The sequence below is a fragment of the Pholis gunnellus genome (assembly GCF_910591455.1).
Source record: "Pholis gunnellus genome assembly, chromosome: 2".
NCBI lineage: Eukaryota > Metazoa > Chordata > Actinopteri > Perciformes > Pholidae > Pholis > Pholis gunnellus.
This window is the reverse complement of record NC_136536.1, coordinates 23,161,073-23,181,955: the sequence shown is the minus strand read 5'-3', so window position 1 is coordinate 23,181,955 and position 20,883 is coordinate 23,161,073. Positions and strand designations below refer to the sequence as shown.

The 20,883-nt window shown below is 44.5% G+C and overlaps 2 protein-coding genes across 3 annotated transcripts; one reads left to right on the top strand and one right to left on the bottom strand.

Moving 5' to 3' along the window:
* Window positions 1–7,590: 7,590 nt before the first annotated feature.
* Window positions 7,591–12,459, bottom strand: LOC306704643 (U8 snoRNA-decapping enzyme). Of its 2 annotated transcripts, none has more exons than XM_079171081.1 (5): window positions 12,311–12,459; window positions 11,091–11,222; window positions 10,982–11,022; window positions 8,093–8,330; window positions 7,591–7,993 (listed from the first exon to the last, which is right to left on the bottom strand). In XM_079171081.1, exons 2-5 carry the CDS (start codon window positions 11,220–11,222, stop codon window positions 7,748–7,750), a joined length of 657 nt encoding a protein of 218 aa, XP_079027207.1. In that variant the 5' UTR covers window positions 12,311–12,459; the 3' UTR covers window positions 7,591–7,747. The 2 variants fall into 2 exon arrangements, with proteins under 2 accessions (XP_079027207.1, XP_079027208.1); XM_079171082.1 differs by lacking the exon at window positions 12,311–12,459 and adding an exon at window positions 11,395–11,477.
* Window positions 12,226–20,638, top strand: gss (glutathione synthetase). The gene is made up of 13 exons (XM_079171067.1): window positions 12,226–12,383; window positions 13,134–13,273; window positions 14,483–14,628; window positions 14,799–14,874; window positions 15,972–16,111; window positions 16,196–16,312; window positions 17,189–17,269; window positions 17,462–17,539; window positions 17,665–17,734; window positions 18,186–18,380; window positions 18,497–18,578; window positions 18,749–18,938; window positions 19,530–20,638. The coding sequence occupies exons 2-13, from the start codon at window positions 13,142–13,144 to the stop codon at window positions 19,651–19,653; spliced, it is 1,431 nt and encodes a 476-aa protein (XP_079027193.1). The 5' UTR covers window positions 12,226–12,383; window positions 13,134–13,141; the 3' UTR covers window positions 19,654–20,638.
* The last annotated feature ends 245 nt before the right edge of the window (window positions 20,639–20,883 follow it).

Sequence of the window (20,883 nt, the reverse complement as noted above, 5' to 3'; positions counted from 1 at the left end):
AATAGGGACCTATGAGGATATCTTGGCCTCTGCTGTGTCAATTTCAACTGTTCAACGAAAGGCTTCCAACAATATGGAAGTTCATTATAAATCATCGGAGTAGCCCTTTAAAAGGCAGAGTATGCCATCTTTTAAATGACTTAAACAGTTTGGATGCTGTTAAGTGAGAAGGTTAGCTTTGTGAGACAATAAAACAATCTACTTCTGAACCTTGTGTGCAGTGGACAGTGAAAGTCCAGCCAGCCTACATTTATAAAGATTTAGCAAATCATTCCTACACATTACTAAATGCTTACATCGCATTAGACACAGGCATTTGCATGGTTGTTTATTAGTCAGCGTAAACTGTACTGAAAAGGGGACTTCACTCACACACTCACACACACACACACACACACACACACACACACACACACACACACACACACACACACACACACACACACACACACACACACACCTTCATGTCCCACATCCTGTGTCAGTTTCTCAACGGGTTTCAGCCCTCTGCAATGAGTGCCAAAGTGTGTCGCTTTCACTGGAAACTTTGTTCCTCAATCAGCCTGTGGGGTTAAAAGCCACAACGGCAGCTGAAGCGAAACACACTCACTCCAACACCAGCCAGATTTAATGTGGCTTAATGTGGCCTAACGGGGGTCTCCTGTTTAAGCCTCGGCGTGGCGGGAAAATGTAATATTGTGGATGGAGGTTTGAAAGCATGAGGGCATTGTTTTAACAGCTCTATACCGTCAGAACGCTGTTGCATGTATCGGGTTTTATCGTAAGGAAAGTCTTTCACTCAGAACTACTCAAGTGCTGCCAGCCTGTCATTTCCTCTTCCAAAGAGCTGTGCGGTGGATGTGGTGCAAACACACCGTTCAGTGACGGTTTCAGAACTACGAGCAAATAGAGAAGTGCAGCGGAGATGTTTCTGAAAATGAGACTGCGAGACCTCGGAGGCCTTCATCAGCGTGCGACCTTAATCTGTGCAGAACAAAGCGAATGTAAATGATCTGAGGAGCGGAGAGGAGGGGGTTGTGAGAGCTTTAGTGAAAGATCGGGGGAAAGGCTGATTGAGGGGGAGGGGGGGGGGGGGGGGGGGGCAAAAAGGGCAACGGGGGCAGAGAGATGGAGGTTATCTGGGAACAGTGTTTCATACTGAAAGTCAAGGGCATTGACTGAAAGAGGAGGTCGTGTGGCGCACAAATTGAATACAAAGTAGATTGACGACAAGTGCGATGGATCCGTATTGCTGCTTAGGGGATTTTCTGCTAATTTCCTCTGAAGGAAAAAAACCGGAGCACGAAGCCGCAGCAGCACAAGTGGGATATTGTGTTTGATGTTATGACCGATATTGTATGGGGATTTCCAAACACACTGTGCTACGCTGAGCCGGTCACCATACAAGACGTTATCTCGCATCATGTGCTTTGCAGAAATGCTTTTGCAGCAATGCTCCCCCCCCCCCCCCCCAAATTCTTACAGATGCATTGTTTCTCAACAGCTGGGAATAAAACTGTCCCTGATCCCTGCAAACCACGGGTCAAAGCGCAACCGTTGCTAACACATGGGTGTCAACGGGACCCTCGGCCAGATGATCTCACTTCCTGGAAAGTTGTACTTTTGGGGAAACAATGAGCCTTGACAGCACGCACACGGGCTCATCCTTATCGGCGCGGTGCCGATCGCAGATTAAGCGCTGAAATGTTAAAAAAGGGGTGCGTGAGAGTGTTGAGCATGATCTTATGCTGCCCCGTGCTGTGAGACGTACTACAGCAATACGTCCACTGCTCTGAACACAAAGTCAGGTAGAGTCAGGTGTGACACTCCGTCTAACCGATGGACTGATTGGAGAGGCTCTTACAGACAAAAACACCACTGGGAGAAGATGCGTGTTGCCATTTATGCTGCAGGAGGAAGAACACAATGAAGTAGGATAGGATGAATGTCATCGGAGGACTACTGAAAACAAAATGGCTTTAAACAATCACGCAGACAAGAAAATGAATGAATGAAAAAACGAGAAGGGCACAGACCTCTGCCAGGGCCGTCTCCATAAGTGGAAAAGAATGTGTGTATATGCCTTGGCTGCACAAGTAGAAATATAAAAAGGAGTAGAACGGACATTGAACTGTCTCCAATAGAACGAAAGAAGATGGCGATTGTTGTTAGTTGTTATGGTGACAACACGCGTCAGTGGGGCCATAAAGGGTTGTCGCAGCTCACCGGGTGGCTGGCTAGTTAGCTCGGTAGCTTGACCTTCTCCCGAGCGATTGGGGAGCGAGGTGAAGGGGCCGTGCCACTGGCTACCAGCCTGCTGTTCGGCTTGTTTTCTGTAACGAGAGCTGCATTAAAGCGTGGCGCAATTAACAAGCCAGCTAGCTGACTAGCGGACAGCTGGCTAGTTTACGATACTTAAATGACATGACTGGTTACAGAAAAATGAGCTGAACAAAGCTGCCACTCATCCGGTGATAGCAGTGATAGCTTTTCTATGCTGTGACAAGAGTGGGAAGCATTAAGTTGTTCAACTTTAAAAATGGCTATCACTCCGACCATCCTGCAACGTTGATTTTAATGGGAATGTCCCTTCTACTTCCTACTCTATATCTTTGGCTACACCCTTCCACCAAGTTTCATGAACATCAGGCCAGTAGTGTTTCAATATTCCTGCTGGCAAAAAGACAAACCGACGAACCAAACTGAAAACATAAGCTTCATTGTGATGCACACTGTATGTGCACTGTTATCCTGTACTCCTGGGGGAGTTTACTGTGGGTGTAGCACCGACATGAAGTGTAATGGAATTAGCTCTAATAACTAGCGGCAGACCAGACCTGTGCTGTCAAAAGTCACAGCTTACAGCAGCTTGTGATCTACAGAACTCATTATGACGTGTAGAGCAACAGCATCTGTCATGTCTTTTCTTTTTTAATTATGTTATCTGGATGGATATACAGATATACAGTGTCTGGCAATACTGTTGTAGGTCCCTCCAGTGAAAGATATAGCTCATTTACAGGTTCTTACTTGTATTTGGGGTTTCTACAAGAACATGTTGTCGTGCTTTATTGTTCAAAAAACACATTTTTCTCATCCTGTCGGTCTGACTATACCTGTATTCACTCTTTGTCTGAAACGCTCTGTTTTAGCGCAGATCCCATCACAAAAGAAGCGCAGTATGCTCCGATTGGCGATTAGAAAAATGAGACCGGTTGTTTTCTCGTTGGTGATGTTGGTAACGGGTTTTCCTTAATTTTGTTAAATTTTTTTCTACTTCAAACGTGATGTTTTTCCTAAACATAACTAAAAGGTTTTGCTGCTTGAACCTAAGTTTACGTATTTATTTGAAGCCCAACCACGATGTTTTTCCTTAACCTAACCAAATGGTGTTTGTTTGAATCCACAACGTTAACACGCGTGTTTACTGTGACCGTGTGCCGGGATACCCAGCGCGTTAGAAAGCGACCCTGACACAGCTTCAGTATGTGACGAGTTGGAACAAGAACGTGTTGAATACACACAACCGATCAGATTCTAACGACACTGCAAAACACAGATTCTGATCCATTTTGAAACCTCAGGAAGCTGGGAACTGAATCGTCAGCTCCTTCGTCGGCTGCCAGACTGCAAAGCAAATCTGACAAAGCGGCTCACACAGCCAACCTCCTGAAACAGGTAGAGGGCTCTCGTGAGATTTGAGGCCGATGCAAAATCAGCCATGCAAAGTGGCTAAATCCAAACTCGTCACACCACTGACAAACGTTTGCTTCCCGCCAAAGTCTCTCTGCACTCTTCTACATCCTTCTCAGCTGCCGCCATTGCAAAACAGGAAACCATATTGTTGCATGCTGCCACAGGTATTTTTACCCACGGACCATCTGCAGAGAATTACTCTGTACCTGCAAATCTCACAGAAAGTCTTCAGCAGCGGCTTAGTCCCGGTTTTCTTCAGTGCCAAAACACACACACACACACACTGCTTTCAAGGTGTCAACGTAATGCATCACATTGAAGAAAAGTGTGACATTTCTAAAGGAAAAGGGTGGGATTTAATAGTATTTGGCATAGTGGTTGATAAGGTGCCTTTCAGATTCTTGCATGCTATTTAATTGCAATGGCACTGAGGGCAGTTTGTATCAGACAGACTGCAAAAGAAATGGATGTAGAGGATCATTTACGGGTAATGTTTGCAGAATGCATACCTGTGCGTCCTGGCGGAGAGCATGAATGAGGGGAGGAAAAAAAGAGACACATTTTTGAAAAAAAAGAAGTGAAGTCTCGGACAGTCGGGCGCTGTGAGGGTCCGAGGGGCCGCCAGGTTGGCCACATCCAGGTCCACATGCCCTGCTGAAACCTCCACTTCTCCCCGGGACAGCGCTCAGTGGAGGTCAATTCAGATGCTGTTCTACTGCCAGCTCTGATCCCAGCTCCTCCTGTACTACAGGACGTATGAGGGAATCCTGTTATACTTTAACTCATTCTATTTTGTGCTACTCCATACTTTTACTCCACTACACACATCTCATGTCTTTAGTTGCCAGTTACTTGATAGATACTGATTCAAGAAATGACATTAAAGTGATTTCACACACGTTAATGCATCAATGGCTATAAAGCAATAATATACATCACTCTAACATGGACCATTCGACATGATGAGTACTTTCACTTAAGAGTATATTTTGATAATACGCATGTTCTTATTTTGGCCAAAATGTTTGTGGTGTTTCTACACACAGTGTTATTTCTGTTTTTACTGAAGTAAAAGAAGTTACAGGATGAAAAGAAATGTCATATCTCTGCTCATGTTGTTTCAAATGTCATGTTTAAAGGAACACGTCAAGAACAAAATGACCTTTTGTACATTATGTTATCTTGAATTATGAAGAAAACTTGTTTCTCTTGCGGACGAGTAGCACGCCTCCGGCTGTTTGATGAGGAGAAGTGTTTTTGAATTGTAAGGTTTCTGTGAAGATGCAGGTGTTTGAGAAGTAAGGGAGACACCGGATAAACCATGTCTTGGATTCAGATCAGAATCTGCATCACTTCATGCACCTCAATGCACGTGCAGGGTCAAACAAAGAAAAGAAAAAAAGACACACTTTTGTTCCTCGCTGGTACAAAGAGGATTCTGCCTCTTTTGTTGGCTATTTCTCAATTTTGAGGAGTTTATGTAAAACAACAACTGGTTTCCCTTGGTTGCTTTGATGCAGCGGGGGCTGTGTGGGGTCAGGGGGGGGTCTGCATCGTGGACCCTGAGACGGGACGTTCCGTAAAGAGTACAGTATAACCTGTGAGCTGCATTTTCTATGATTGAAATCCAGTACGCTCACAATCTAAAGCACAAGTATAGGTTTCAAATAACCAAAGTCACAGAGAGCTTTCACAATGACCAGGGTGCTGTGTCACATGACCATCGCAGTGTGTTGCTAAAACCAACGGCACAAAGGAGACTCTGCTCTTCATTATGTTATATAATAAGGGAACGTGAATTAGCTGTCAGTGGTGTTCAGGGGGGGTTGAGTTATACGCTAGTAAACCACCCCATATGGTCAAGGCGCTGTGGAGGCGCTCCACACAATGGCCACGCAAAACACCACAGCATGTAAACACACACAGACACACACATACAAAGCATCAACACTAGAAATGGTGCACACATATTACATAATTGATAACAGTCTGCATCCATTTGTCCACTTAGAACCCCCCCCCCCCCCCCCCCCCCCCCACACACACACACACACACACACACAGCCTCCACACACACACACGCACAAGTGAACACAACGCGCCTTTAAAAAACTATATATGAACACACAGACTAGCATGCTCTAGCATGCGCACACTTTTACACACGCGCACATATACACACTGTAGGCTACACGAACACACAGGTTGTTATTGGATTCACGAGCAGCGTGGCAGCCGTACGTACCTCACTTTGTGCTCCTCTGCTGTCTTTTTCTATCTGTTCCTCCTCCTCTCCTCTCATCCCTCGCGCTCTCTCTCTCTCTCTCTCTCTGTCTGTCACACACACATACAGACACGCGCACAGAGAGAGCAGTGTGTTTGAATCTGACAGATTTCTCTCAGCTCAGTACCCTCCTCCCTCTCTCGCTCTCTCTCTCATTTCTCAGGCAAACACACACAAACACTCAAAAACAGCCCTCCCTCCCGTCTTTCTTCCCTCTCCTGCCAAATAGCCTCCCCTCTCTCTCTCTCTCTCTCTCTCTCTCTCTCTCCTCCCCTAACCCTCCCTCTCCGCCTCGTGGAGCAGCAGTGCGAGAGCCGCGGCCCAAGCCACGCCCCCCTGCTCTCCCCTCTCCTCGGGCGGCTATAAATACCGCTGCTGCTATGAATACACCGCCTTTTCTCCCTCAGCATCCCTCGCTCCTGCTCTCCCTCCATCCCTCCCTCACTCTAGCCTTCCATCCCTCTCTCTCTCTCAATGTTTTTCTGATGACCTTGTATTCTTCGCCCCCTTTACAACGCCATCACATGACAGCATCCTGCGAGGTGCAACCGTTGCGAGGTGCAACCACGCGCATGCAAAACAGACCCGCATCTAAACACAACTATAGAATTTTTTTTTCCGTTAATAACCGGTCTCCTATCTGCTTCCTGTCTGTTGAGCCGGATGTGGTGCATCTTTTATTTTTTTTTACCTTTTGACAGCTGTGAAGAAAAACACACTCTGATCGAGAGACAGGCGTTCAGTCACTCCTTCACCAATGAATCCGACCTGCATCACTCATTCTATCAACACCTGCTGCTGCTGAGGTGAATGACGGATGTACCTGTCCCTGTTAAGTCTATAACAAAGCTATGATATAATAATAAGCTGAATATTAGGCATATTCTGCATCCCATTTATCAGACACGGAGGGCTGATTTGTCACACTGAATGTGAGTGCAATGGATCAAATACAAACCCTGTGTTTTGCATGTATTATACGCAACATGTCCGGTTGATTCACCTGCAACAACAACAACAAAAAACAGTGTATAGATTGTACATTGTACGCCAATAGTAGTTATGATGAACATTAGGCAGCGTCGTGTCTCTGCTCTTTGCTCACTGCCAGGCTATATTGCCCGGGAATGAGGTTAGGAACATCTGGTGCAGGCGTGTATACGCGCACCAAGGGTGCACTTAAAACGGAATCAAATCTTCGCCCACAGGCCATATTGTATGTCACGGACGTAATTAATCCTCGGATTGCACGGGGCGCCGCCGCCAATATAGCTTCATAAATGGAACCGAACAGCACAGAGACGGACCTCAAGCTGATTTAAAAGGAGCGCTGCCCTCTTTTGATCTTGGTTCTAGAGGACTACCACGAGGTGCACGTGCATTACCGTATAAGGTAGCACAGTAACGCAATGTCTAATGGTTCTGCTCGCTTTTCATTGTTGCCTGCTATTTTGCATTTGAAAGATTTCGATGTGCATCGAAATCCCTCCTGGAATCATCAAAATGTAATTAAAGTGTTGATTAGGTTGTTACGGTTCCTTCCACCTCATATCAATTCATTTTTTTTTTTTTTTTTTTTAAATCAGCAACAGGAATAAAAATGATGGGAAAAGTGTTTTATTTGCATTAATGGTGATTCAAAGTTCCTCCAAACAGTTTGATGCGTGAGGCGGTTACGAGTCACTAAGCGTGTGTGGATTGCGATGTGCCAAACTGCGATCTGCGTGCTTGAGTGGATGTGCTGGTGGTGCACGTGCAGGTGGCGTTTCAAAGCAACTTGCTCTTCACCTCCGCCGACGCGAGGGCGGCCCGCAGCTCCTCTGTGGCGTGCGCCTGTATCTTCAGCGAGCACGCGCCAGCCTCCCGCAGCTCCTCCGGGGCGACCAGGTGGAGGTGCAGCAGGGTGTCGGTCAGCTGGAAGCGAGCGTTGCCGACGAACGAGTGCGAAAGGAACGGCGCGAGGCCTCCCCCGCCTTCCATGGCGTAGAGAGGGACACGGACCATCCCTAGAACCTGCAGAGAGAGAGAGAGAGAGAGACAACAGGTGATGAGGAGCATGAGATCAGATTAATGGCTGCAATCAGTCATTCTAGAAGGAAAAGGACACGCTACCTCCTGTCCGTGATCTGTTGCCGTGGTCACGGCGGCTCTCTCCACCTCCCTAATCTGCTCCTCCTCCATCTTCTTTGCGTAGAAGTGAGTGATGAGACGGGGGGAGGAGGAGGAGGAAGCAGGGGCGTAGCACGAGTCCACGTGATCTTCCTCCAGTATAGAAAGAGCCACGCCCAGCTCCTCTGACAATTCCCTGGTGAGCCCCGCCTCCAGGGACTCCTCCGAAGGGTTGACGAACCTGCGGCGTGGGAGTGCGGGGTCAAAGGTCGGGATCAGAGATGAAAGTCGACAAACGATGTCAGCTGCATTGCCCCTCAGAGACTCCTCGGGCTGATTAAAAAGCTCATTCAATTTTAAAAACCCAAAACGAGTTGGCTGAGGTGGTGCTGAGCCTCGAGTCACGAGAACGACGCCGCATCTCAACAGCGTCGCCAAGTTATTCTTTTGGGGGGAATTTCCCTCATGGGCTCGTGTGTGAATGGGAGCCAGGGATCGACATTCAGGGAAATCTGTACCGGAAGACACTTTTGTGTGGAGCGAGCGAACGAATCACGACTCTGCCGCCGACATATTTGAATCCGCGACTTGTTTATTGTTTATTTGTGCCAATGCTTTCGTGGGTGACTTTGACTCGTCTCGCAAACTTGTAGAATACAGCTTCCAGCACTCCTTGTTCTTGGAAATAATAAGAGACGTCTTCCGCGTACACATACTTTCGGCTTCGGAAGGTTCCTAACTGAGTGAAATAACCCAGAAGTATCTGAGTGGCAGCCAGGCGGCAACCTCCGGTTCTGCCGAGTGAAGTCAATGCGGAAGTGTCTTAAAACTTGCATTCTCTCTACTGACCGGTTGCAAAAAGTAGTCAGATTGTATAGAAGTCTATGAGAAAATTACACTACTTCTCACTTGATTTGTTACCTCAGTAAAATTGTAAACTTGAGTTTACAACTGAGTTTACAACTCAAGTAAAATTGTAAACTTGAGTTTACAATTTTACTCTAGTTTCTTAGAGTCTTAAAAAGTAGGATGTGAACCAGAGCCTTCATTTATCAAGCTCCTCTTCTGGGGAACCAGCTTCCCGTTTCAGTCCGGGGGGCAGACGCACTCACCACATTTAAGAGTAGGCTTAAGGCTTTCCTTTTTGATAGTGCTTATAGTTAGGGCTGGCTCAGGTTTATAGTTAGGGCCGGCTCAGGTTTATAGTTAGGGCTGGCTCAGGTTTAGAGTTAGGGCTGGCTCAGGTTTATAGTTAGGGCTGGCTCAGGTTTATAGTTAGGGCCGGCTCAGGTTTATAGTTAGGGCCGGCTCAGGTTTATAGTTAGGGCCGGCTCAGGTTTATAGTTAGGGCCGGCTCAGTTTTATAGTTAGGGCCGGCTCAGGTTTATAGTTAGGGCCGGCTCAGGTTTATAGTTAGGGCCGGCTCAGGTCTATAGTTAGGGCTGGCTCAGGTCTATAGTTAGGGCCGGCTCAGGTTTATAGTTAGGGCCGGCTCAGGTTCATAGTTAGGGCCGGCTCAGGTTTAGAGTTAGGGCCGGCTCAGGTTTAGAGTTAGGGCCGGCTCAGGTTTATAGTTAGGGCCGGCTCAGGTTTATAGTTAGGGCCGGCTCAGGTTTATAGTTAGGGCCGGCTCAGGTTTATAGTTAGGGCCGGCTCAGGTCTATAGTTAGGGCTGGCTCAGGTCTATAGTTAGGGCTGGCTCAGGTCTATAGTTAGGGCCGGCTCAGGTTTATAGTTAGGGCCGGCTCAGGTTTATAGTTAGGGCTTGCTCAGGTTCATAGTTAGGGCTGGCTCAGGTTTAGAGTTAGGGCCGGCTCAGGTTTAGAGTTAGGGCTGGCTCAGGTTTAGAGTTAGGGCTGGCTCAGGTTTAGAGTTAGGGCTGGCTCAGGTTTATAGTTAGGGCTGGCTCAGGTTTAGAGTTAGGGCTGGCTCAGGTTTAGAGTTAGGGCTGTGTGACTATCATAAACGTTTGTTTTCCACAGAGATTATTTTCTGCAATAATCCAAAAGCCAATGGAAAAATCCCATTGGCTTTTTGTCGAAGGGGAACCAGTGTGATGCTAACTTCCGGTGTTGGCCTGCAAAAATACCTCGTCCCTGTATCGCTCTATTAGCACTAAACACAGTGCAGCTGAGGCTGTTACTTAAGTATTTTAAAATGTTACATTAATCCAGAAGGGAAACCACCAATGTCTGAACCAAATTTCAACATGATCCATCCATTACATCTTAAGCACTTTGCTGTGTATTTGGGATGTTTTACTGGAGGTGACGTTCCAAATGCGCAGTTTGATTAACACGCATTGGAGCACGTATTGTATCCTTTCCTGTAAGTATAAAACGGTTAAGTGTAAAGATTTTCTTCTATACTAACTGCAAACACAGTATATTTATACAATTAGTACATGCAATATACTGAATACAATACGTAGTGCATGTAAACTGGGATAGTGCTGCTCCTGGCTATTCATTTGCATATGTCGTCATGTTTTTTTTCCCAGACTTTTCTTCTCGCCTCGTTACATAATTTCACAGTGTTGGCAAATTTCTGGCAGAGACTCCGTAAATCACAGACACAAAAGGCACAAGTGATTCATATTGAGCTGCGTACTAATAAAGCAGTATGTGTCTGGCAGTTACAGTTCTTTTTAGTGTATTTTTTTTATAGCAAGATAAAGGTATCTTACAGAAGAACCTGTCAAGCGTGTTTTCTCATACGTTCAGTTCATCCTTGTTGTTTGAGTGCTCCAGTGAAAATGGGTGAGTGTTTGTTCTGCACTGCGCAGGTTTACATCTTTTGATGGGGCTCACTCTCTGAAGAAAGGGAGAGACTGCGCTAAATGTACCTGTGCTCATAAAAGGATTTTTTTCCTTTTTTTTTTAAAAGACTCACCCTCCAGGGAAACCAAGCAGACCGTCAAAGCGCATCTGCATCTGTGGGAAGTGACAAAAGCTGTTATACACACACACACACACGCACACAAACAGTGACTCTTTCTCACCAGTATGATGTGTCGGATGGGGATGCTCCCAAACAGCAGAGTTTTCGTGTCACAGTAGAGCATCACGTGGCAGGCGTGCCTGCAGCCTGGACACGCCAACGCCTCGGCCCTCGACAGCTTTCCGCTCGCCATCTACGAGCACGCGGACAAACAACAGTACAAATGTTCACAGTCACACAGTTCAGTGCTGGCTGATCCCTCTGCCACCGTGTCATGTGCTGCCAATGTGACATCCCTCCAGATACACTTGATCTCTTTGTTTATTCCCCCCCCCCACACCCCCTCATATGCTGAGTTGACAGACCTGACTGAAGCCTAGCTTGAAGGGCCTGTGCAGCTTGTATGCATTAAAGCTTATGGAAGGTTATGCTGAACCAGGAAGTTTACAGGAAGAGCTGTGTGACTTGTATTAATTAATAAAGCTAAAGCTCCCTCTGCTGGTGTGGAGTGGGCTGACAACAAGGGAATCCCTGCCCCAGGCTGAACTCTTTTCATTGCCATTTGCAATATATTAGCCTATTGCATACGTTTTTTTTTTTACAATAATTCATGTATTTACTGCATACATTGTATTCCCATATATATCCTCTTTATGTGGACTTGATGGTGAAACTACACTTGTTTTTGATCTTCATTATTTTTTTTTTATTGTTTTAAAAAGTATGTTATTGTAATGTTTCTGTATGGTACGATATATATAAATACAAGCAGTCAGCAAGACGGCATTAACAGCGTGTATACGATCCCCGGGATCAAAGCCTGTTGCAGTGAATCAAGTCGTTGTTCGTCTGGGTCATAATTACAATACAGAAACATTACAGTTATGCATCTCTTTATCAACTTATGAGCCATGCACATTATCTGACACATAAATGCCCAAGGAACCTTTAAAGTAAATGTAAGCTTCCTTGTCTCTTCTCAGGTGAACGTGAGTCTAAATAAATGCAGTCTCATTCTTCAGTCAGCATTTGGAGCCCCGCACTTTCAGTTTCAGGGGGTGGACCGGACGTCAACCTTTTCTTGTGACGTTCTGAGCACTGATTGGTTGAACAAAGTCTGACTAGCCAATAGCAGGCAACCTTCCTGAATAATAAGCACCGCAGGTTAGCGTATGTATAGCATCTAGCAGATTTGGACTGTCATGCGGTACAGGCGGCTATGTTGTAGCATAACAGAGTACAGTGCACTTTAAAAGGTGATATTATCTGGTTAACACAAACCTGCACGTTGTGCTTGTGAGACCCGTCGAGCGGAAGGCGACACACGGACTGGAGGAAGCTGCTAAGCGTGAAGGTAAATAATGTTAACTACCGTCCACAAACGTACAGCCGACGGTATTCAAACATATGCCATATGTTCAACTTATTACGTTAACTTCCTGATTAGTGCAGCTGTAGTTCCGAGCGTTCTCTTTATAGTAACACGGACCTAAAACAGGAGTTACACAGGAAGCGACTTCATGCACCTGTTTATGTTAGTGTGTTAATTAACCAACATTTTCTAAATTGTAATTCTGTCGAATGTCCTATTTATTTTTAATGTACACATATGTTTATAGCTTTTTTTGTCTATGTGTAATGTCAAAGCAATTTGGTAAACTCTTGTACTGAATTAGTGCTACTGGCTGCTACACAGCAACAACTAACTATAATGGTAACTTATTATTTATGTGACGGCCCACCACTGATATATATATATATATATATATATATATATATATATATATATATATACACACACACACATGGTCATATTGTTATGCCTAAGTTATTATTATTGTTGTTGTTATTATTATTTTAGTTACAGTAGTTGTAGTATTGCCCATATAGTTTTAAACAGGTATATTACAAACAAATACAGGTTAATTTACTGACATATGCTGTAATCTAAAACAAAAAGGTATCCTCGCAAGCAAAACTCAGAATACAGATTTGGACCCTGTTACGTTTCCAGAATTGATTGGCAAGTGTCGAAATTCGACCGACTCGTGCCAAGCAGCCCTTCTAATGATGTCCTTTTATGTGCTGCGATGTCATATTTCAGCAATCAGAATGGCCCAGGGGATACCAGACGAGATCATGATGGATGGTGCGCTGATAAAGGACTTGGCAGAGGCGGCAAAAGATGAAGCACTTCTGCAGGGCGTCCTCATGAGGATCCAAGAGTCCTCCAACTCGTCGGAAGTAAACTGAGACATTTCTTTAGCTGATCTGCACAGATTATTATGATATACTTCACATAACGCATTATAGAATACTAGCATTGCCCAGCATTGGCATCTGCCACTTTAGAGATCTTGTTAACTTTGTTTGTTAGTTTAAGAGCTTGGGTCTAGGGTGCATTTGCAAACACTTTTCATGTAATGTGAGTAAATAAGAAGAAGTTCAGTGACACATACATATGCATGCTTTTTAATTGGTTCGTCCCTCATCTTGGACAGAACACTTACAAAACCCAGATTGCCTTTTAACCCCTACTGAATGTGAATCAGAGAACAGCTGACCTGTGTCAGGGTTGGAAAATCATTTACAACCGCCTTAGATATCATTTGTTAACACTTAACTACTAGATTAGGCGATAGAACCACTGTGAAGAAGCTGCATTCCTCTGGTAGCGATAATCACCCCGTAACTCGTAAACCCTCCAGTTTCTCTGCCCGATTTTCTGTCCGCTAAACGTAAAGGCTGCAGGAACACGAGGTATATCACACAGAGAGCGCAACGAGTGTCAACGATACGCACAAAGGGATTACCTATAAAAGCAGCAATCTAGCAAACAGGGATTATTTGGGTATCAGATACGTTTTTTTGTTGGAGGGGGGAAAAAAACGTGTACAACCACAACAGTTCTAAGACCAGCACTCCGTCTATGCAGACTGCATGGATTAATGAATCGATATCCAGCAAAATGCTTTAGTCACACTGTCCATTTAGCAGCAAAATAATTTCTAGCACTGTGAATACACAACTGGTAGTTGAGCAGTTATGTGTGAGGTCATCGCTCAATAAAAGAAGTGTCTTCGCTTTGTCAGTCCTTGCATTTCTAAAAAGTCTATTTCTAGTGCGAATAGATATGAACATGTATTTGTGTGGTGTGACAAAGGGAGCCTCGGGCGCTAAGAGAGGGCGGGATTCCGTACCAGCGGGCTGTTAAGCCTTTGCTGTTACAACCGGCGCGTTCAATGGGAAGTCATGTCAGGAATTTATGCGGCTTCAGGGAACGGGATTTGTGGCAGATCTTTATCGCGCCGCTGTCTGCGGTCACAGGGCTCTTTAGCCCGAGTGCTTGTTTTCATTCCTCACATGCCAATGCCGCTTCCATTGCTTGTGTTCAGTGATGAGTGGTCTTTGGAAGTCCGCGTTCTTTTCTCACAACTTTGTTTTGCTTTTCAGCTGGTGACGTACGCTCCGTTCACGCTCTTCCCCTCACCCGTGCCCAAGGCCGTGTTTCTCCAGGCTCTGGCGGTGCAAACGCACTACAACACGCTGGTGGACAAGATCAGCCAGGATCCAGACTTTCTGCAAGAGGCTCTGGCCAGGTAGCAATACGAGCCAACAATAATGGTGGCGTGTGTGTGCGTGTGTGCGTGTGCGTGTGTGCGCGTGTGCGTGTGTGTGTGTGTGTGTGCGCGCAGTTCAATACTTCTACTAAAGACCACCACAAGTGTTTTTTTCAGGGTTTTAACAGGGTGACATTCTTTGTTTTTAGCACCATTGACGTGGACGATTTCACCGCAAGGTTGTTCAGGATCCACCAACAAATCCTAAAAGAAGGAAAGGCTCAGGTATGCCGGCCATTTTGAAAACTTCAAAAAACTTCTACTGAAGATGATCTGTCGTTTTGGGGTCGGAGGCCTTATCTTCTAGCCACAAAAAGAAAAAAAAGAGTAATTTGTTTGCATATTATAAAACAGGGGTATTCAATTTAAGTTCAACGAGGTCCACTTCAAGAGAATTTCCTCGTGCAAAGATCCGGAACATCACAATAATGTCTAACTTGCGCTACGATTTAGTCCCATATACTGTATATTGAATTTCAGGTGTGAAGTGATGTCAACCAAAAAAGCCATGATATTATATCGTCTAATAAGAGAAATTAGCGTGCTGTTGTTATTGAAGCCACTTGTTTCAGCTCTATTCCTCTCTGTTAACATCATTGTTGGTCAGTGAATTCATGTGTTAGGATTCCGATCATATTGGGCTCTTAGGTTTATTTTCTGTTCCTTCATTTCGGATGTGAGTGGGTACGTTTGCTCAAAAGAGTTGTGCTTTGTCTCGTAGTGGCGCTTCACGTTACCGCTTTTAATAATCATCACAGTCTCTGAACATATGAGACACACTGGTTTTGAACTGCCCGTGGGAAGAATGAACCTGTAACAGTCTGTCCAGTCTTGGTTAAAGACTCTGGTCTCTCTGACCACTTTTCTCTTTTTGGAGAATGCCGTGTGAGATAACTCTGACTCGCGTAATTCTCCTACTCTTCATCTTGGAGGAGAAAAAAAGAGCGTCGCTGTCATGTCATCATATATAACGTTTGGCTAACTAACTAACTTTTTAGATAGCAAACAATGTAATGTTTTGTTAAGGAATACAGAGCAGCAGAAGGTAAATGGTGTTCCCCCTGTTTTATACCCCCCTTACAAGGTCCCGACAGCACGCAGATATATTTATTTGTATTATTTAATCATTATTACACTCCATACAATCTCGCTAAAAACAAAATGAAACTCCCCAAGCTGTCCGCCCGCGTAGCAGCGGCTAAGTGGCAGTCCTCGATGATACTGCAATAACTGCCCACCAGAAATATAAAGCAGTTTGCCGCAGAAGAAGGCAAGATTAGCCTTCATCAATGCCTTTTAGGAATTCTTTGCCTTCTTTCCAGTCTATTGTGTTGGGTCTCAATCGGTCCGACTACATGCTGGACCAGGGGGAGGACGGGTCGTCGTCTCTGAAGCAGATAGAAATCAACACCATTGCTGCCAGTTTCGGAGGTCTCTCATCACGCACGCCAGATGTTCACCGGTAAGATCATTAACCTATAGATTGTGCTTTTATTTGTAGCTGTGATTTACTTTACCATAAGTATTTTTTCATCTTCCCCGACAGACACGTCCTTAAGGTGGCTGGTAAACTAGAGGAGAGCCAGCGGATCCTAGACAACAACCCTGCCTCTGGTCTGGCCGGCGCTGTTGCCAAAGCCTGGGAGCTCTATGGATCAGAGAGGTAGGAATTTAGTACATCCAACATCCACTCGACTATACAAAACTACCTGTCCTTGCCATATGGATGTCCTGACTTTACTCACTCACTGTTCCATCTACTTATCCTAAGGTCAAGTGCTGGATGAATGAATTCATCTCACAAAGAATCTCAAGTAAACAGCTTTCTGGTGAAATATAAAAGCTCTGCTACTTAAATACCGTTTGCATCACACCAATACCTTAAACTAATAGGAGATCAAGTCTGTCCTAAAGATCTGTGCTCATGTTGGTAGACCAGTACACTGCATTGTGTATTTGAAAGCACAGGCATATAGGTACAAGAGTTGTTCTGATACCAGTATCAGAAATGCCTCCTATACGTCCTACAGCTAGTTAACGTTAGCCGTTAGCAGCCGGTGGGCAGCGCAGCCCTGCTTGGCTAAATAACGGAGCTAACTGCTAACATTAACGGAGGTGGCATTGAGTTGCATGATGGTGCGTTCAAGCTCCAAACCGTACAAATGAGTATTGGGCAAAGGTAAATTATCATTATATGGTTAAATGTAATCTTGTAAACTGCTGAGACACTTGGAATAAATTCTGTTGTTTGAAGGAATAGTTTTCACAGCAATGTAAATTAGATATTACAGAGGTAATTGTGACCTGTTGAACTTATTTTAGTTTTTAATGCACTGGTATTGGATCGATTTTCAGTATCGTAAAATAAATATGTTCAGGTTCTTCTTATTACCTAATAATATAGGGACCATAGGCCGCTATTGGTAGAAAGCAGTCGATCAAAAACAATTGGCGGTGAGATTCGTGGACTATTCAGCGTAACCAAATGTCCAGAATAATGTGTACCGGTAGCAGTGAGAGCAATCGTTTGTCATTACAGAGCAGCCGTCATGTTCTTGGTGGAGGAGAGCCAAAGGAACATCTTTGATCAACGATACATAGAGAGCGAACTGTGGAAGAGGTATGTGTAAATGCTGCAAACCTGACGGACTGGAATATGTGGATTCACTTTTAGTGTCCGTTATCTTGTAATGCCTCTGTTTGCATTTTTAATCATCCTGGATTGAAGTGCACATTCATGTCGTTGGCACATATTTGGTGTGAAAAGCGGTGCTTTTTATGTAACCGACACACTATTGTCCATGTGTTTCAGGAACATTCCCACCATAAGAAAGCGTTTCGATGACGTTAGTAAAACAGGGTCCCTTGATCAGGACAAGAAGCTATTTGTGTAAGTCTGTTTCTGTCAGTTCAGTCTAAATTAATACATGGTATACAATGGAATATTCATACACTATTTGATTAGATAGAATTATGAAAATGAAATGATACATCATCATACTCCTCTCGTTTCAGTGACGGCCACGAGGTGGCAGTGGTGTACTTCAGGAATGGCTACATGCCTCAGAACTACATTTCTGAACAGGTCCTCCCTTTTAAATCTTTAATTCAAGTTCTAGTAGTTTTACTTAATGACTTTGTGAAGTGCATTCAAGATGGAAAACTATGATTAATGCAAGGACATCGAAGAGAAAAAAACTGGCTGCTTGCAGGTTTGCCTAAGAGACGGACACAACTTTATTTCCACAATTTAGACAATTTATGTCCAGTGTGGCAGAATAGTCAATTCTCTCATTAGGCTATATAGGATTTAAGGGGACAGCGTGTAGGATTTAGGGGGGATATATTGGCAGAAATTGAATATAATGTACAATGTTTTCATGAGTGTATAATCACCTTATTTCGCCGTCGCCATCTTGAATTATGGCCATCGCCATGTTGTTTTTCACAACAAATGAACAGATTCCAATGCACTGGGTGTGTCAGAATTCTCGCCAGTAAGGAGAGTAAAACACTTTGTGTTTTTTGAATTGTAGACTTGGGACGCTCGTCTCCTGATGGAGCGCTCTCTGGCCGTGAAATGTCCAGATATCAGCACTCACCTAGCTGGAACCAAGAAGGTCCAGCAGGTGCTCGCCAGACCCGGAGTCCTGGAGCGGTTCTTCTCCGACCAGCCCCGAGTAGTGGAGCAGATCAGAGCGACGTTCGCTGGCCTCTACACTCTAGACATGGTGAGAAAATAACACGTTCACACATTCATGTTCATGTTCAAGGAGCAGGGAAGTTGTTTGTTTTGTTTTACTTCATGAGGTAGAATGACTTTGTTCTTTGTCGCCGTCGTCTTTAGGGACCAGAAGGTGACAAAACGGTAGCAATGGCTTTGGCAGCACCGGACCGGTTCGTCCTGAAGCCCCAGCGAGAAGGAGGAGGTACAACGCAATAAACAGGAGAAAAACCTCTTCACCAATGATTCCCCCCATGCAGCAAAATCCCCCAAAAAATCCACATTGGCCGCCATTTCTTGAACCAGGAGAGTTTGAAATGACACAGCTGTATTTGCAGCATGCGAACAGTTTCTTACCCGTCCTCGTCTTTCCAGGGAACAACATCTATGGATCGGAGATCTGCCGGGTCCTGCAGGGAGCGAAGGGGACCACGGAGAGGACGGCCTACATTCTGATGGACAAAATCCACCCCGTCCCAGTACAGAACTACCTGCTGAGACGAGACGCGCCTCTCAAAATCAGTAACTGCCTCAGTGAGCTGGGAGTGTTTGGAACATATGTCAGGTGTGTGTGATCACTATTTCATTGGCACAGAATGCTCTTTGTGTAATGGGAAAGATGGGATCTCTAACTTAACGTTTTTTGTATTCATGCAGCAATTTGCATTGTTTTTGTCATTAGCACTTTAACACAGAGCACTAATATCACACGGCCAAAAAGAGACGGCATTGATTTTCTTTTTGCACCGCAAGTAAAGGTACCAACCAATCACGTAGAACGTACACTGTGGTGTACAGCAGAGAGGCTCTGTAGCTATAAAATTAAGGCCAGCGCGTCATGCACGAAGCAAGCGGCGTCTGCGGAGGCTTTCACTACGGCGCCAAATGCAAATATAAACAAAACTTTAACCTCGACAAAGGCAGGGCAGATCTGATCCACTCCTTGAACTGTAAAAAAAGAGGAATTAGTCTCTGTCGGGTCACTCATAGGGTTCTCCGCTGCCCCCTAGTGGCCAAAAACAATCAGACGTTGCTGTTTTACCACAACGTCTGTTTACATTTAAGACCTAAAAAACCAAGAGAGTGGACACTTTCAACCCTGCCGAGTTAACGCCAAACTCTTTCTGATCGGCCACCTCTGTTTGTTTCCTCACAGACGGGGTAAAGACATGGTGATGAACGAGTGCGCGGGCCATCTGCTGAGGACCAAGAGTTCCGAGCACTCGGACGGAGGCGTGGCAGCGGGAGTGGCCGTGCTCGACAACCCTCTCCTCGTCTGAGAACTCGCTCCTTGTTTTTGGTGACTTTTCTTTCCTGGACCAGTCTCTGTTGTACTGTAGCAGCCTATTTCTGCACTTTGACTGTTTGAGCTTTTTGTAGAGCAGGTTTGCCCTGGATTCATGAAGTATGCACAGCTCATGACAAATAAAAACACTATGATGGCAAAAAGTAGAAGGGTGAATGGGAGATAACTGGTGTCTTGACTGCTTGAAGTTTGGAAAAGAAGAAAAAAAACAACACTTTTTGCTGTTCCCCATCAACCGATTGCCCTTATTCTAACTGTTTTTATTACTTGAACTATGCCGAGTGCTGCTTGATTTTACGATTGAGAGAAGCAACTAATAAAAGATATGCACCACACACAGATTCTGTGACATTTTTCTACGTAGCCCAATTGTTCTCAGGAGCTTTCTCTACTCTAAATGAGTTTCCGCTCCACATTTATGAACGCGGTAGACCCAGTGATACATTGCACCATGGGAAACATGTTGTGAACAGTGGTGAAGCCAGTCCATTTAATTCAAAAACTCTGCTCTCTTGAAATATGAAGGGACAATATATTCACATGCGCAGAATGTAATAGGAATGCCACTACTATTACGACTTATAATTCTAATGATAAGACAAATGTATTCACTTTTATAGCACCTATCGTATAGAAATACAGCTGAAAGCGCTTTAAGTCGAGGGGAAACAACACCAACTACAAACATACATTTTGAGTTTTTTGGCTATTTTTCTTTCAGACTAGTGGAAAGGAAACATCCAAATACACATTTATATTTTATTGTGCTACTTTGTCTTTTTGCGTCGTAGATTTCTTCTAAATTCACCAAAGGTTACTGTTAGATAATGCCTCATTTGCATATTTAAACATAACGTTTCAGAAAACATGGTTTACAAATAATAATTGTCTTATTGTAAGTAATTCACTGGGGAAGTTTGATGGTGGTATCTAGTATTTTCTTTTTACCTTTTTCACCTGTAGTGTCTTCAAATGTCATTTTACAATAAATATCTTTACAATGAGTTGTTTTCTCAGACTTTGAACCAGCAATCTCCACTCCAGTAGCTCTTACATGCACCAAACTTTACAGTTTCATTCATATATATATTCTGAAGGTTTTTACAGAGGGGTTTGTTCATATTAGGGATTAAAGCATTCATATTTTTTTTGTGATCATTTCTTTCTTCTTTCATTTCTTTTAGTTTTATGCCCAGAACATAAC

What these genes read in the sequence shown, in the direction of transcription:
- gss (XM_079171067.1), top strand. Translation starts at nt 13,142, where the DNA reads ATGGCCCAGGGGATACCAGACGAGATCATGATGGATGGTGCGCTGATA. An exon ending in AGTCCTCCAACTCGTCGGAA is followed by an intron (nt 13,274 to 14,482) that starts GTAAACTGAGAC and finishes TTTGCTTTTCAG; the next exon opens with CTGGTGACGTACGCTCCGTT. An exon ending in GAGAGCGAACTGTGGAAGAG is followed by an intron (nt 17,270 to 17,461) that starts GTATGTGTAAAT and finishes CATGTGTTTCAG; the next exon opens with GAACATTCCCACCATAAGAA.
- LOC306704643 (XM_079171081.1), bottom strand. Translation starts at nt 11,222, where the DNA reads ATGGCGAGCGGAAAGCTGTCGAGGGCCGAGGCGTTGGCGTGTCCAGGC. An exon ending in CCATCCGACACATCATACTG is followed by an intron (nt 11,023 to 11,090) that starts GTGAGAAAGAGT and finishes CACTTCCCACAG; the next exon opens with ATGCAGATGCGCTTTGACGG. An exon ending in CTGCTTGGTTTCCCTGGAGG is followed by an intron (nt 8,331 to 10,981) that starts GTGAGTCTTTTA and finishes CCCACGCCGCAG; the next exon opens with GTTCGTCAACCCTTCGGAGG.